Source organism: Aotus nancymaae, unplaced genomic scaffold, assembly GCF_030222135.1.
Source record: "Aotus nancymaae isolate 86718 unplaced genomic scaffold, 86718_ANA_hifiasm-v0.15.2.pri h1tg000053l, whole genome shotgun sequence".
NCBI classification, from domain to species: Eukaryota; Metazoa; Chordata; class Mammalia; order Primates; family Aotidae; genus Aotus; species Aotus nancymaae.
This window is the reverse complement of record NW_026988467.1, coordinates 30,212,154-30,225,858: the sequence shown is the minus strand read 5'-3', so window position 1 is coordinate 30,225,858 and position 13,705 is coordinate 30,212,154. Positions and strand designations below refer to the sequence as shown.

At 43.9% G+C, this 13,705-nt stretch overlaps 1 protein-coding gene across 1 annotated transcript in view; it reads left to right on the top strand.

Moving 5' to 3' along the window:
- Positions 1-13,705, top strand: part of CSMD2 (CUB and Sushi multiple domains 2) — a 616,469-nt gene that overhangs the window by 402,181 nt on the left and 200,583 nt on the right. The window contains exons 16-19 of the mRNA XM_064363669.1: positions 10,937-11,075; positions 12,078-12,265; positions 12,933-13,121; positions 13,324-13,440. Coding sequence (XP_064219739.1) covers positions 10,937-11,075; positions 12,078-12,265; positions 12,933-13,121; positions 13,324-13,440 — 633 coding nt within the window. The remainder of the gene's footprint in view (positions 1-10,936; positions 11,076-12,077; positions 12,266-12,932; positions 13,122-13,323; positions 13,441-13,705) is intronic.

Below are 13,705 nucleotides of genomic sequence, written 5' to 3'. Positions count from 1 at the left end.
TTCACTTTTCCCCTTGAGCCTTTGTATTTTCCAGCTGGAAAAAAAGGGAGGGATAATGATAATCAGATATGTATGGAGTGGGCAGTCCTGGTGTAAAGTAAGTCCTCAAAAACTGCACTCTCACTGTCACGGATGCCCCATGAGGTTAGGGAATCTTCCTTGGTCTCACATTCCCACATCTGGTGTATTGTTTGGCACTTGGTAGATGCTCGATCAATACTGGTTGATGAATCACCGAATGAATGAATGAATGAATGACCTTTTAACTAGACTAGAGCCTCCTTAATGAGAAGCATATCAACAAAAGGCCTCCAGAGCCCCGACTCTCACCAGACTGCCTGCTGTCTCCACCCTGCAACTTATCATCCAAGCCACCCTGGGGAAGTGACTTGACTTCTCTGTCTCTCAGTTGCCCCACTGTAAAATGCAGGTTGATAATGGGAACCCCCTTGCAGAGTTGTCTTGAGTATGCGCAGTTCTTGGAACAGTGCCTGGTGAGAGGTAGCACTCAGTAAGTCTTGGCCATTAGCGTTAACTTGATTTTAACTATTTCTTCATTGAACCAATCAGATCAGTATTTGCTCCAATTTGAGGGACCAAGTGGTGCATTTCTGTCCTTCCAAGAACTTGCCCATGACATGAATAAACATTTCTTTCTGACTTCCAGGCTTCCCACAGTGTGGTCTACACAACCTCATCTGCCATTCTTCCCCAGTGCAATTGGCACTTTTGGAAAGAACAGAAGCTTTGGAGTTAGAAAAACAATACAAAACTCAGTTTTCATGCTTCCCAGCTGTAGAACTAATAGGCTTAGATTAAGTAACTGGACCTAGACCTCAGCTCCCTCGTTGGCAACAGGGAAATAAGTATACACATCTGATGGAGTTATTTTTGCCAATGAAACAAGTCACCATACAAAGCATCCATGCAGAACCCAGTCTGGAGGGTTGTCAATCTGGAAGGTCTGGAAGGTTGTCTTTCACCTTCCTACAGACCAGCCCCCTCATTTTCCCTTGCACTTCTTGATCACTTCTAATTTCTTTAGTTTTCATTGTGTTGGTTAATCTCTCTGAGTTCTTCCCTGATGTCTCTAGCTCACCTGATCTCTTCCTTCTCCTAATTACTATTAGTTTTCATGGGCCACCACCACTGGATCACTCTCTTGGATACTGGGTCTTACCATTATTACATTTACCAGTTCCACAGGCCTTGGTCCTGTCTCCCCACCAAGATTGTGAGCAGTCTCAGGGCAGAAGGCCAGATTCCCATTGCCCCTGAGCCTGTAGGAGCTCAGTCCCAAATGAGTTGACCCCACCAAGGAAGCCTCAGGACTTGGTACCTGCACAATCCTCCTCTCTACCCCCTACTCCTGAATCAAGTGCTCCTAGACCATAGCTCGGCAATGCATTGAAACCCTCAAGACCGTGTATGAACACGTGAGATAATTTGATTTTTGTTAATGGGTCTTCAAGTGGATCACTATTTCATAAGCAAAGTCTTCATTTTAGACTTAAAAAGGTCTTGTTCATTCTGTCCCTGGATTGGGAAATGCTGTATGGTTGGGGCAGTAGACACCAGAAGTAAGGGACAGTCTATTGGAGACCTTCACTTGCTCCAGGGAGAACCTGCTCAGTTTTCTCAGCTTGATGTGCATTAGATGCCAGCCTGGTTTTCAGGCATCTGGGGAGTAGCATGACAGGCAGAGTGAGAGAGCCTGATGCCACCTAGGGTAGCCGAATCCCATCCTTAAAACCTTAGACAGAGCTGGATAAAGGAGCCCCTGGGAACCTGTCCCTTCTTGGCGCTTCTCTCTCCTTCTATCTGAGCCTTGGAGGAGCCCTGCTTTGCAATCAGCATCTGTGTCTTTTTCGTTTTTTTTCTAGTTTTGTTTTTGATTAAGTATCCCCACCTTGTGGACAATTAAATGCAGGCGCTAATGGTCTTTTAGAAAATCTTTTAATATATGCTAAGAGCCACTTAGCTTTTGAGAGGCTATAATAGGACAAGAGAGACGATGGCTTCTCCTAAATTTAGAAAGAAGGATGATTATCTGAAGGATCTAAAGCAGGGGTCGGCAAACTTTTTCTTAAAGGGCCAGATAGGAAGTTGTAGGATATAACTCTGCTGTCGTAATGCAACAGCAGCCTTCGACAATACAGAAGTGAATGGGCTAGGTTGGCCAAGTCTACGATCTTGAGTTCACAGGGCACAAGAGTCCCTTATGTTTAAAATCAGAAATTTCCCAGGAAAGACTTCTAGGTAGTGAAGGCAGCTACACCAGAGTCCCTGCCTGACTTTCTCTCCCCCTTACCTCCTTGTTTCTTTTAAGGAAAACCAAATAATCATACCCCATTATGATAAATGTCTTACAATGTTGCAATGTTGCAATATCACCTCATTTCAACCTTGCACCAGTCCTAGGAAATAGATGTCATTTTTGTCCCTACTGGGCACAGAGAGGTTAAGTCACCTGCCTAGGATCTTCCCAGCTTGTAAGTGTTGGATTCCATGGGGCAGTGGATGTTGATATGATGTTGGAGCCAGAATTCAAATCCAGACCCTGTTACTGCATTTTTCTTGAATTATATCACTAAAGAGAATATAGTTTCCAACACATTTTTGAAAGACTTAAAAGCATCTCCAAATAGAATGAAAAGCCGGTTTTCTACTTTCCACATCCACATAGAAAATTAAAAGGAAACATATTGCCTAATGCATAAGACAAAGAAGACAGGACACCACATGGAAGCTTTGGAAATTGACAGCATGAAACAAAATGACAGCAGTAAGACAAACATATCAGTTATGACAATAAAGGTAATTAAACTCCCTATTAGAAGACAAAGAGCTGAGCTTTGAAAATATTCTGCTTACAAGAAATACAAAAAAGAGATGAATTATCTACAGTAAGTACATTTTTTTTTTTTTTGAGACAGAGTCTCACTTTGTCGTCCAGGCTGGAGTGCAGTGACATGATCTTGGTTCACTGCAACCTCCGCCTCCTGGTTTCTAGCGATTCTCCTGCCTCCCAAGTAGCTGGGACTACAGGTATATGCCACCATGCCCAGCTAATTTTTGTAGTCTTAGTAGAGATGGAGTTTCACTATTTTGGCCAGGCTGGACTCGAATTCCTGACCTCATGGTCTGCCAGCCTCAGCCTCCCAAAGTGCTGGGATTACAGGCCTAAGCCACTGTGCCTGGCCCCTGTATTTTTGTTTAATTTTTTTTTTTTTTTTTTTTTTTTTTTGAGACGGAGTTTCGCTCGTTACCCAGGCTGGAGTGCAATGGCGCGATCTCGGCTCACCGCAACCTCCGCCTCCTGGGTTTAGGCAATTCTCCTGCCTCAGCCTCCTGAGTAGCTGGGATTACAGGCACGCGCCACCATGCCCAGCTAATTTTTTGTATTAGTAGAGACGGGGTTTCACCATGTTGACCAGGATGGTCTCGATCTCTTGACCTCGTGATCCACCCGCCTCGGCCTCCCAAAGTGCTGGGATTACAGGCTTGAGCCACCGCGCCCGGCCTTTGTTTAATTTTTATAGAAATACTGCACAAGTGCAGTAAAGCTCAAAGTGAAAATGCTCATTTCCCAATCCCACTCCCCAGAGGAAAATGATTTAACAGTTTAGTATAAACACGTCCACATTTATTCTCTATATGTACACCAAATGTGTTACTTTTAAAATCAGAAAAAAAGGCAAATCCTGTAATGAAGAAAGAAGGTCAGTTCTCCTTACTCCCACAGAGAAATCTAAGGGTGGTGGTAGCTCATGTAGGCATCTAAGGAAGAATGGTAAGGGCGGATATTGGGTTTCTAGCAATCTCTCATTTAATCTTCTTGTCATTCTTGAGGAAGATATACTTGTGCTTGATGCATGAGAATCTGGAAAAACAGTGAGGTGAATTGACTTTCCCAAAATCACCCAGCTAGTAATCACTGAGTGTGTACTATGTGCTAAATACGAGGCCAACTGCTTTACATCTTTATTAGTCCATTACCACATTTCTGTGAAGAAATACCCAAGACTGGGTAATTTATAAAGGAAAGAGGTTTAAGTGACTCACAGTTTCACATGGCTGGGGAGGCCTCAGGAAACTTACAATTATGATGAAAGGCAAAAGAGAAGCAGGCACCTTCTTCACGGGGTGTCAGGACAGAGTGAGTGCAAGCAGGGGAAATGCTGGTTCCTTATAAAACCATCAGATATCCTGAGACTCACTATCATGAGAAAGCATGGGGGAAACTGTCCCCCTGATCCAATTAACTCCACCCAGTCCCACTCTTGACATGTGGGGATTATGGGAATTACAATTTGGGGTGAGATTTGGGTGGGGACACAGAGCCTAACCATATCAACATCCATTGCCCCATTGAATCTTCGTAACAACCTCATGAAGATAGTATTGTTATCCTCACTTCACAAATGAAGAAACTGAAGCTCAAAATGGTTATGTAATTTGCTCAAGATCACAGCTAAGTGAATAAGAGAGTTGGGGTTCAAATCCAGATATTCTGATTCCAGAATCATCACCTTTAACCTCCAAGTGAGGTCTGAGTCCAAGTTCATTCTGCTTGTATTCTACCACAAAACAGTGGAAGACAGGTGGTAAGGGGCTCAGGTGGGTAGTGGGGAGGCAACGCTGGAGAGTAGGAGGCCACGCTTCCAGCGACAGGGCCTACTTCCAACTCCAAAGTTACTTCCGTCAGAGGAAAGAACTTCCACTACTTCTCGTCACTCACACTAGTCAATAAAACCCCTTTAGCAGCAGCCTACATCCCATTAGAGGCAGTGATTGAGCTGGGCTTTCCCATGTCCACCCATAGTGGTTAGAAATGCAGGCTCTGGAGCTGGACTGTCCAGGTTTAAATCCTGGCTCTGCGCCTTCCTAGGGTGTGTTCCTGGCCAGTCACTTAAGCTCTTTGTACCCTAACTATGTTCCCTCAGCTATGAAATGAGGCTAATGCCCGTGCCTGCCTTATCGGTAGCTGTGAAGACTAACACACAGGGAAAGTAAAAACACACATGAAGGGCAGTGCCTGGTGTGCTGTAGGGCTCAATGCTCTATTACTATTCATTCTTTGTATTCTATTCTGTCACCATTCCCTATTCCTCTTTGCCTTGCACAACTCTAGCATCAGGGTCAGGAGAAGTGGCTCATCCCTCACAGGGACAGCAACCCCTTATCAGAAGCCCAGTGTATCAGTCGGCCTAGGCTGCCATAACACAGTACCACAGACTGGGCACCTTAAACAACAGAAATTTATTTTCTCACAGGTCTGAAAGCTGGAAGTTCAAGATTAAGGTACTGGCAGGGTTGGTTTCTCCTGAAGCATCTCTCCTTGGCTTGCAGATGGCCACTTCCTCTCTGTGTTCTTACGTGGTCTGTTTTCTGTGACATGCACCCTGGTATCTCTTCCTCTTATAATGAGGACACAAGTCCTACTGGATTAGGGCTCTGTCCTCATGACCTCGTTCAACCTTATTTACATCCTGAAAGGCTCTCTCTCCAAATGCAGTCACATTGGTGGCTAGGGTTTCAACCTATACATTTTGGGAGGACACAATTCCATTCATAACACCCAGTATCCCTACCTATCAACCAGTATTTCATTCCTTCAATAAATATTGAGCATCTGCTGAGTACCAGGTGCTGGGACAGGCACAGGGTCCCTCTTTTGTCTTATTGCTGAGCTCTTCTCCCTATTCAAGGCAGGATCCACCCTCCTTTTTCCTTCTTTTCCTTGTGTGTATGTGTGTGCATGTGCATGCACACAGGGATGTTTGTTTCCCTTTTTATGCCTTCACATTGTTTAAATGAAAAATTTCAAACCTATACCAAAACAGAGAGAATAGTATAATGAACTCCCCTGTACCTATCAGTCAGCCTCAACAATTATAAACTCATAGCCTATTTTGTTTTCATTTACACCCCCACCCATTCCCTTGCCGCCACCCTGCTGGTTCTGGGATTATTTCGCAGCAAATTTCAGGCATCATACTTCATCTGTAACATTTTAGTAATGAGTCTCCAACAGATACAACTAACTCTTTAGATCATCAGCTTTTCCTATGCTATTAAATATTTTTCAAAGAAAGAAAAAAAAACATAGTCACATTACTATCATTTCTAAAAATTAAAAACATTCAATATAATCAAATTTCCATGATTGACTAATACTTTCTTTGATAGTATTTTTTAAGTCAGTATCCTTGTTAGCTTCATACATTACAATTGGCTGATATGTCTCAAGTCTTTTCTAATCTATAGGTGTCTACTCCCCACCCCTTGAGAATTTTTTGTTGTTGCAGAAGTCGGTCATTTATCTGGAGATAAATGAGAATTATTCAGAATGAGGAGTCTCCTGCATTCAGAATTTTGCCAGTTGCTGCCCTGGGAGGTTGTTTAACATGATTGTCTCTCTTTTATGTTTCCTTTAATTGGCAGTAAGATCTAGAAACTTAATCATATTGAGCTTCTATTTTTTAGCTAGAATATTTTGTAGGCAGTGTCTCCAACAGAATCATATAATATTTGGGCGTCTCTCTCTTTTGGGGTCATTAGGAACTATTAATGATCATAGCCTAGGGATTACAAAATGGTAACATGCTATCATTTATTTTTTCATGAGCTGAAATGCTATACATAAAGCTTGTCCCACCAACTATTCGGTTATTTCGGAATATAGTTCGTAAAGGAAAAACAAGGAAATAATTATTTCTATTTACCAGTTTTCATATTAATGAGTTGATTCCCTAACACCTTCTGAAGTTGCACATTTTAAAATAGCATTATAATCCAAACATATTTTATGTATTTAAATCCACTGCCGTTTGTTCTAATTAATGCTCAAATTGTGCCATTGGCTAGTGGGAGCCTTTTGAAATTGGCTCAACATCGTCTTGTACATTTTCTGTCTCTGACCTAGAATCAGTTGTTTCTCCAAGAGCCCTGGTTCCTTTTAGTGGAAACTGATATTTAAAATGTGGGCACTAGGGGTACTTTCGGACTTGGTTCTTGCTTCTAAGCCTTTTTAATGAACACAGCTAGGAAATACTTTTTAAAAGAAAATTCACAGGGGTTTATTTCATTTCCAGTGTAAAAACACTTTTTCCTTTTTACTTCTTTAAGATCATATCTATATCTTCTTTCACTCTTGCTGAAAATCCAGTTCTCAACACCACTAATATAATTTCCCAATACGTAGGACATGCCTAGGAGTCGCAGAGTAGGAATACCAACGACTACTAACAATATTATAATGACTGAGAATAGTTCAAGGTTTTTTATTTCTTTTTTGTATCCTGCTAAGGTAGGCTATCAAATTACTGTGTTTTAAAGTCTGTTGTACTAGTTTCTTCATGTGGGATTATGCCACCAACTGACATAGCATTGAGTTTATTTATTTCACTCTGCTTTTCAGTTTTTAGAAATTGCTTATCAGTTTATTGATTTGCCTAATCTTAATATTTTAATTATTTAAAATATTTACATAGTTCCAAAATTAAATATATAAAAAAAATATTCTGAGAAAGCCTAGCTTCTATCTCTATCCCTTCTACCCTGTTCCCTCCCTCTTTCTGTGAATAATCTTTTTAGTTTTTGGTTTACCCTTTCACTGATTAATACAAGTGAGAATGTGTGTATGCTTCTACCCCTTTCTTAGATAAAGAGAATCATACTATACCTACTATTCTCTACCATGCTTTTATTTACTTAACAATATAGTCTGGGAAACACTCCATGACATTATATGGAATATCCCTCATTCTTGTTTTATAGCTGCATAAATAGTCCATTTTGTTGATTACCCTAATTTATTCAGTTAGATCTCTACAGCCAAAATTTGGGCTGTTTCCATACTTTTGTTATCACAAATAGTGCTACCTTGCATAACCTTGTACATAGATGTCATTTCATATTTTTGCCAGTGTATCTTTGGGAGAGTTCTAGAAATAGAATTGCTGGGTCAGAGAGTAAATGCATATGCATTTTGCTGGATATTACCAAATTCCTCTGCATAGCGGTTGTACCATATTGCACATTCACCAGCAAGGTACTAGAATCCTTGGTTTCTCACAGCCCCATGTGTCATTAAACTTTGGATGTTGTCTATCTAATGGATGAGAAATAATATTTTGCTGTGCTTTTAATATATATTTTCTTTTTAAGAGTGAGGTTGAACATCTTTTCAAATGTGAAAGACACATTGTATTTAGGAATCCTCTCCTTCAAATCCCTGCCAGGCAACTACCATTCTGCAATAGGAAGATGAACAACAGAGGAAATGAAGGACAGAATGAATAGAGAGGTCATTGGACAATCACAGGTGCACAGAAGAGATTAACTTAGCCAAACTAATGAAGCAACAAAGGAAGAAAACAAAGGGGTGATCGTCAAAGGAAGGGATTGGATTTCCCTCTCTAGAGATTGTAGATGGGGTTTCGTTGATGTGTATGCACTGAGTGGAGGGTGGCCTAGACAGGCAATGGCAACTACATGATCTGTGGCTCCCTGGGAGGTAAACAGGGAGATCACAATCCAGCAACCAAAGAGGCCAGGCCTGTGCTGAGATGGAGCCAAGGGAGAGTCCCCCCTCACTGCTGAGATGCAAACCTGCATTGTAACACTGGGATGTAGCAATAGGCATGCCCTTCCCCACCTCCAAGTTCTCACGTGTCCACCAGAGAAATAGAGGAAAGCATTAGTAGTTGCAGTGAGATGGATGGATGGGTTTTGAAAACTGTGGTTACCTAGGAAGTGACAATACACATATACAATTTACTCTCTCAATGTTTGATGTAGCCCTATGTAGTTATTTAGTTTCTCTAAGCCTCAATTTACTGAAAATGGGGTAATAATCCCTGCCTATAAAATGAGGATAATAATAGTATGTGCCTTTTAGTGTTGCCATTGTCACAAGGGTAATCCACATTAAGGCCTGACACATAGTAACTTATCGGTACACATGAGCTTATTACTGTTGGCTGTGGTTGCAGCACTATTGTGTGTCACAGGGGGATTTAGAGACAGAAGTCTTGCGATTCAATCTCAGCTCTAATTTCATTAGCTCCGTGTCCTTGATCTAGTCTCTTAACCTACTTGGCCTTAGTTTTCTTCTCTATAAAATAGGGGTAATAACTTCATAAACGTATGCATTTAAATGAGATAACACATGTATAGCAATTAGCATAGTAAGCCATCAGTGAGAGTTGACTACTACAACCATTATTATTATCGTCTTTGTTAATTAAACTTCTAATATAAGTTTCTATTAAGAATACTTGACAACTATTTTAGATAATTCCTGAAGGTTTATAGCATTTTTAAAAAAAGAGGATTGGGTAAATTAGACTATCTTTTATGGAACTGATTACCTGAAGAAATCTATAAAACTTTGCAGAGAGAGAAGTGCTGTGTAGCTCTTTATTCCTCCCTAGTCTTGTTCAGGGAATTTTTGGCATCTGATAGCGCCATAGTAACAGAGTACAAAGGAGCAGAGGTTCCTTTGACATGGGAGGCGGTTTAGCTTAAGATCTCTGGATTTACGCTGTCTTGCCCAGGTCTGAATCCAAGCTCTGCAGCTTGCTAACCCAGGGCTACTCAACCTCCACAAGCCTCAGTTTTCTTAGGAGGTAATAATAGTGCCAGCCTCACATGGGATTTTGTTTTGCAAAGAGTGAACATGATTATGTATGTAAGCTCAGTGCCTGAGGTGGAGTCAGCCCTCAGTCAATGGCAGTGGTGATGGCAGTGACAGAAGCACTAGTAGTGGATGTTATCATCATCCTCATCATCAGCCTTGGGGAACTGTGCTGGTCTGAGTGGGCTAGGCTACACCGTGTTAACTCACAGCCTCCAAATCCCAGCAGCTTAAAAACAGGAGTTTATATGTCGCACAGACCACTGAAGCTACATATTTAACATAGGTCATCAGGGATGTCTGCTCCTCAGAGTCACTTAGAGGCCCAGACTGATGAGACTTCCCTCTTGACACCTGTTTCCAAAATTACTGAGGCAGGAAAAGGAAACTGTGCAAATCACACACAGGCTTGTAAAGTTTCCACATGGACATGATTTACATCACTTCTGCTCTCATTTTATTGGTCACAGCAGTCACATGGCCTTGCATTACTTAAAAAGGGGCCAGCAATGAAATCCAGTCATGTGCCCTTTAAAGAGGAACAGCTCTAATTACTACCTCAGGGGCTGAGGGTCTGGTTGCAGGAAGAGGTGGTGGGAAAGAAGCAGGTGAGAATGGGGAAGGCCAGGATGGGACACGTGGACAGAGGCATAAATAACAGGCTTTGCAAGACCCCTAGACTGTCCAGTGTCTTGTGGAGTTCCCTGCCTTGACTGTATTCATTCATCCTGTCATTAACTCATTTATCCATCCAACCAGCAATCATTGAGAAACAACTGCATGCCAAGCACCATGCTAAATGCAGGGGATACCCAGTTGTGTAAGACAACTAATACGTCCCATGCCCTCCTGGAGTTTACAGTGAAGCAGGGAGTACCGGCACCCTGATCTGAGCATCTGAGTTGTAGGGTCCTGGGGTTCTGACCCTCTCCAGGGCCAGATGGGAGGAGGTGGGCTGGGTCTGCCCCTGCCTGAAAGTTGAGTAAGGCACAAAGGAAAAACACAGTGTGGCCCAAATATTAGCTGTACGTCAGCCCCTCCTGAATGACAAAGGGACTTTGCTTAAAGGATTCTTTTTATTTCTCCCCTCTGGCCTTCAATAAAGCACCACATGATATAACTGGACCTACCCATACAGGTCCCAGTAGACAAAACTCACAGTTTACAGTTTATGTAATTTTCCATAAAAACAAAAACAGTACTTGTTGCCTGACACATTTCATAGAGAGATTTTCTGTTCATTTACTCATTTGTCCCTGAAGAAACCTGCTTCTTTACCTTCTGTCCCCCCAGCTCCCTGCGGTGGTCACCTGACTTCGCCCAGCGGCACCATCCTCTCTCCGGGCTGGCCTGGCTTCTACAAGGACGCCTTGAGCTGTGCCTGGGTGATTGAGGCCCAGCCAGGCTACCCCATCAAAATCACCTTCGACAGGTGCCTGTGACCACAGCCCTGGGGGAGAGGGCAAGGGGGAAATTTTTATGGAGTTATGTGGGAGGGAATCCAGGGTGGAGGGGGGACCAGTACCAATGCTGAAATGTCAGCAAGGTTGGAGAACACTGACCAGACTGGATGGGGCATACCTCACTGGCTCTGCCCTTGGGCTTGGTTTGTGCTGTTTAGGGGACTCTGGCAAGAGGGGTGAAGAGAAGGCTTGGGGACCATTTGGAATGTTAGAGCTCCCTCCCCAGCCCCCAAGGAGGGAGAGTGGGCAGATAGACACCATCAGATGTTACAGCATGACACTGTCATCTGACGAGCATTCTCCTGGAAATGTCCAACATGGGAAGGCGGCTCCCAACCTCTGCCCCAAATCCCGCTCCTGTGCCCTACTTCTAGCTCTCACTCTGGCTCTGCCCCTTGGGTAGAGAACGTAGCCACCTAAATGTGAAAACAAACTTCTTCCGGACAAAGTGTTCCTGGCCTGGAATAGCAGTCTGCAAACTTTGTGTGAAGAGCCAGATGGTAAATATTTTAGGCTTTGTGGGCCACTTGCCTACTTGCAGATCTCTGATGCATGTTCTGCTTTGCCGTTTTGTTTTTTTTTAACATCTCTTTACAAATGTAAAAACCATCCTTAGCTCTCCGGGCTATAGACCGAATCTAGCCCTGGGGCTTTAGTGTGCTGACCCCTGGCCTAGAATGTTCTGACCTCTATGAGGCTAGTCATTGTGTCTCTAGGTCTTAAGCTGGCTCACAGACCAGGCCACAGAGAGGATGAGAGCAGCTTCCAACTGTGGAAGGAGGAGGAGGAGGGGTTAAATAGAGTAGAAAAGGTCCTTCTGCATCGCTAGTGAATGTGTGCAAATTATATTAAAAGATCCCAGCCTGCCAAAATCTGGTTATTCTGAAGCCCTGGGTCAGGCAGGGCTTTTGTCATCTGCAAATTAATAAGCTTGGATTTCTCAAGAAGGCTTCATTTCTGTCATTTGGCAGATTCAAAACTGAGGTCAACTATGACACCCTGGAAGTGCGCGATGGACGAACTTACTCAGCGCCCTTGATTGGGGTTTACCACGGGACCCAGGTTCCCCAGTTCCTCATCAGCACCAGCAACTACCTCTACCTCCTCTTCTCTACCGACAAGAGTCACTCGGACATCGGCTTCCAGCTCCGCTATGAGAGTGAGTCTCAGTGGGTGGGCACAGGGAGAGGGATGACAGGGTGAGCCCAGGTGGGTCAGAGGCCTCAGGACTGTGCTCCACCACAGGCCCCTGCTCAGCCCCATCCCCATGGTGTTCTTGGCTAGATTGTGCCCTTCAGAAGGCCCTTTGGAAGGCACTCTGTTGCTCTCAGCATCCCTTAGGGTCATGGGAGCTTAGAGTTCATGACCTTCACGCCAGGCCCTTGCCTGGAGACCTCATGGCCTCTGCTGTTTGCAGGTGATTGGGTGCCACCATGCTGGGCACTCTGGGATCAGAACATTTGCCTGACCTTGAAGTTAACCCGAGATGGCATCTCACACCCACACTTGCCCTTCCTCGTCACCTTCCACATTCATCCCCTAGATTTAAAGGATCAGTGTCACTTCAGTTCCCCATAGACAAACATAGAAAGCTGGGGCTGTGAGCACCAGAGGACAGGGTCATTTTCTTACTCCTATTGTATCCTGAAGCCTTAGCATGGCACCTAAGCCACTCAGCAAATACTGATGGCCATATTTCATGAGTCAGTAATCGGCAATTTCCACCTTTAATAAACTGGGGCTCTCTTCTCCCTCTTTGGAGTCAATTGGGGTCCCTCTATGGTGACAGTGAGCTGTCTGTCCCAGCTGCGGCCTCTCTATTTCAGCTATAACACTGCAGTCAGACCACTGTCTGGATCCAGGAATCCCTGTAAATGGACAGCGTCATGGGAATGACTTCTACGTGGGTGCTCTGGTGACCTTCAGCTGTGACTCGGGCTACACATTAAGTGACGGGGAGCCTCTGGAGTGTGAGCCCAACTTCCAGTGGAGCCGGGCCCTGCCCAGTTGTGAAGGTGAGGCCCACCATGAGGGGGCACTAAAGTAGCAGAATCCTCTCCTGCCACAGAAGCACAGGAGCTCAAAAGGCCACTGACTCCTCTACCCCATCAGTTAGGGTTGAGGTTTTGAGAGATGGGGGATGGGAACCCAGGAGGATGACAGGGGTGCTCCCTGAGGCCCTCTGGTCTTTCACCTTCCTCTTCACTCCTTCTATAGCTCTCTGTGGTGGCTTCATTCAAGGCTCCAGTGGGACCATCTTGTCGCCAGGGTTCCCTGACTTCTACCCCAACAACTTGAACTGCACCTGGATTATTGAAACATCTCATGGCAAGGGTGAGTGTTTCAGCCCATAGCAGGCATTGGGATGTGACATGGTCAGGGACCCAACTCCTCAGGTCAGGTTGACCTCAATGGGGATCTCCCTAGATATTAACCTCTGGGCTTAGTCTGAACTTTTCTCACCAACAAGAAAACTTGTTGATGGTAGAATTTGTTCAATAAGTATTGTTGAGATTCTAAAATCTCCCTGCTGGAAGAGATCTTAAAGGTTACCGACTATCCAGTCTCACTCGATACAGGAATCTTCTCTGAATCATTC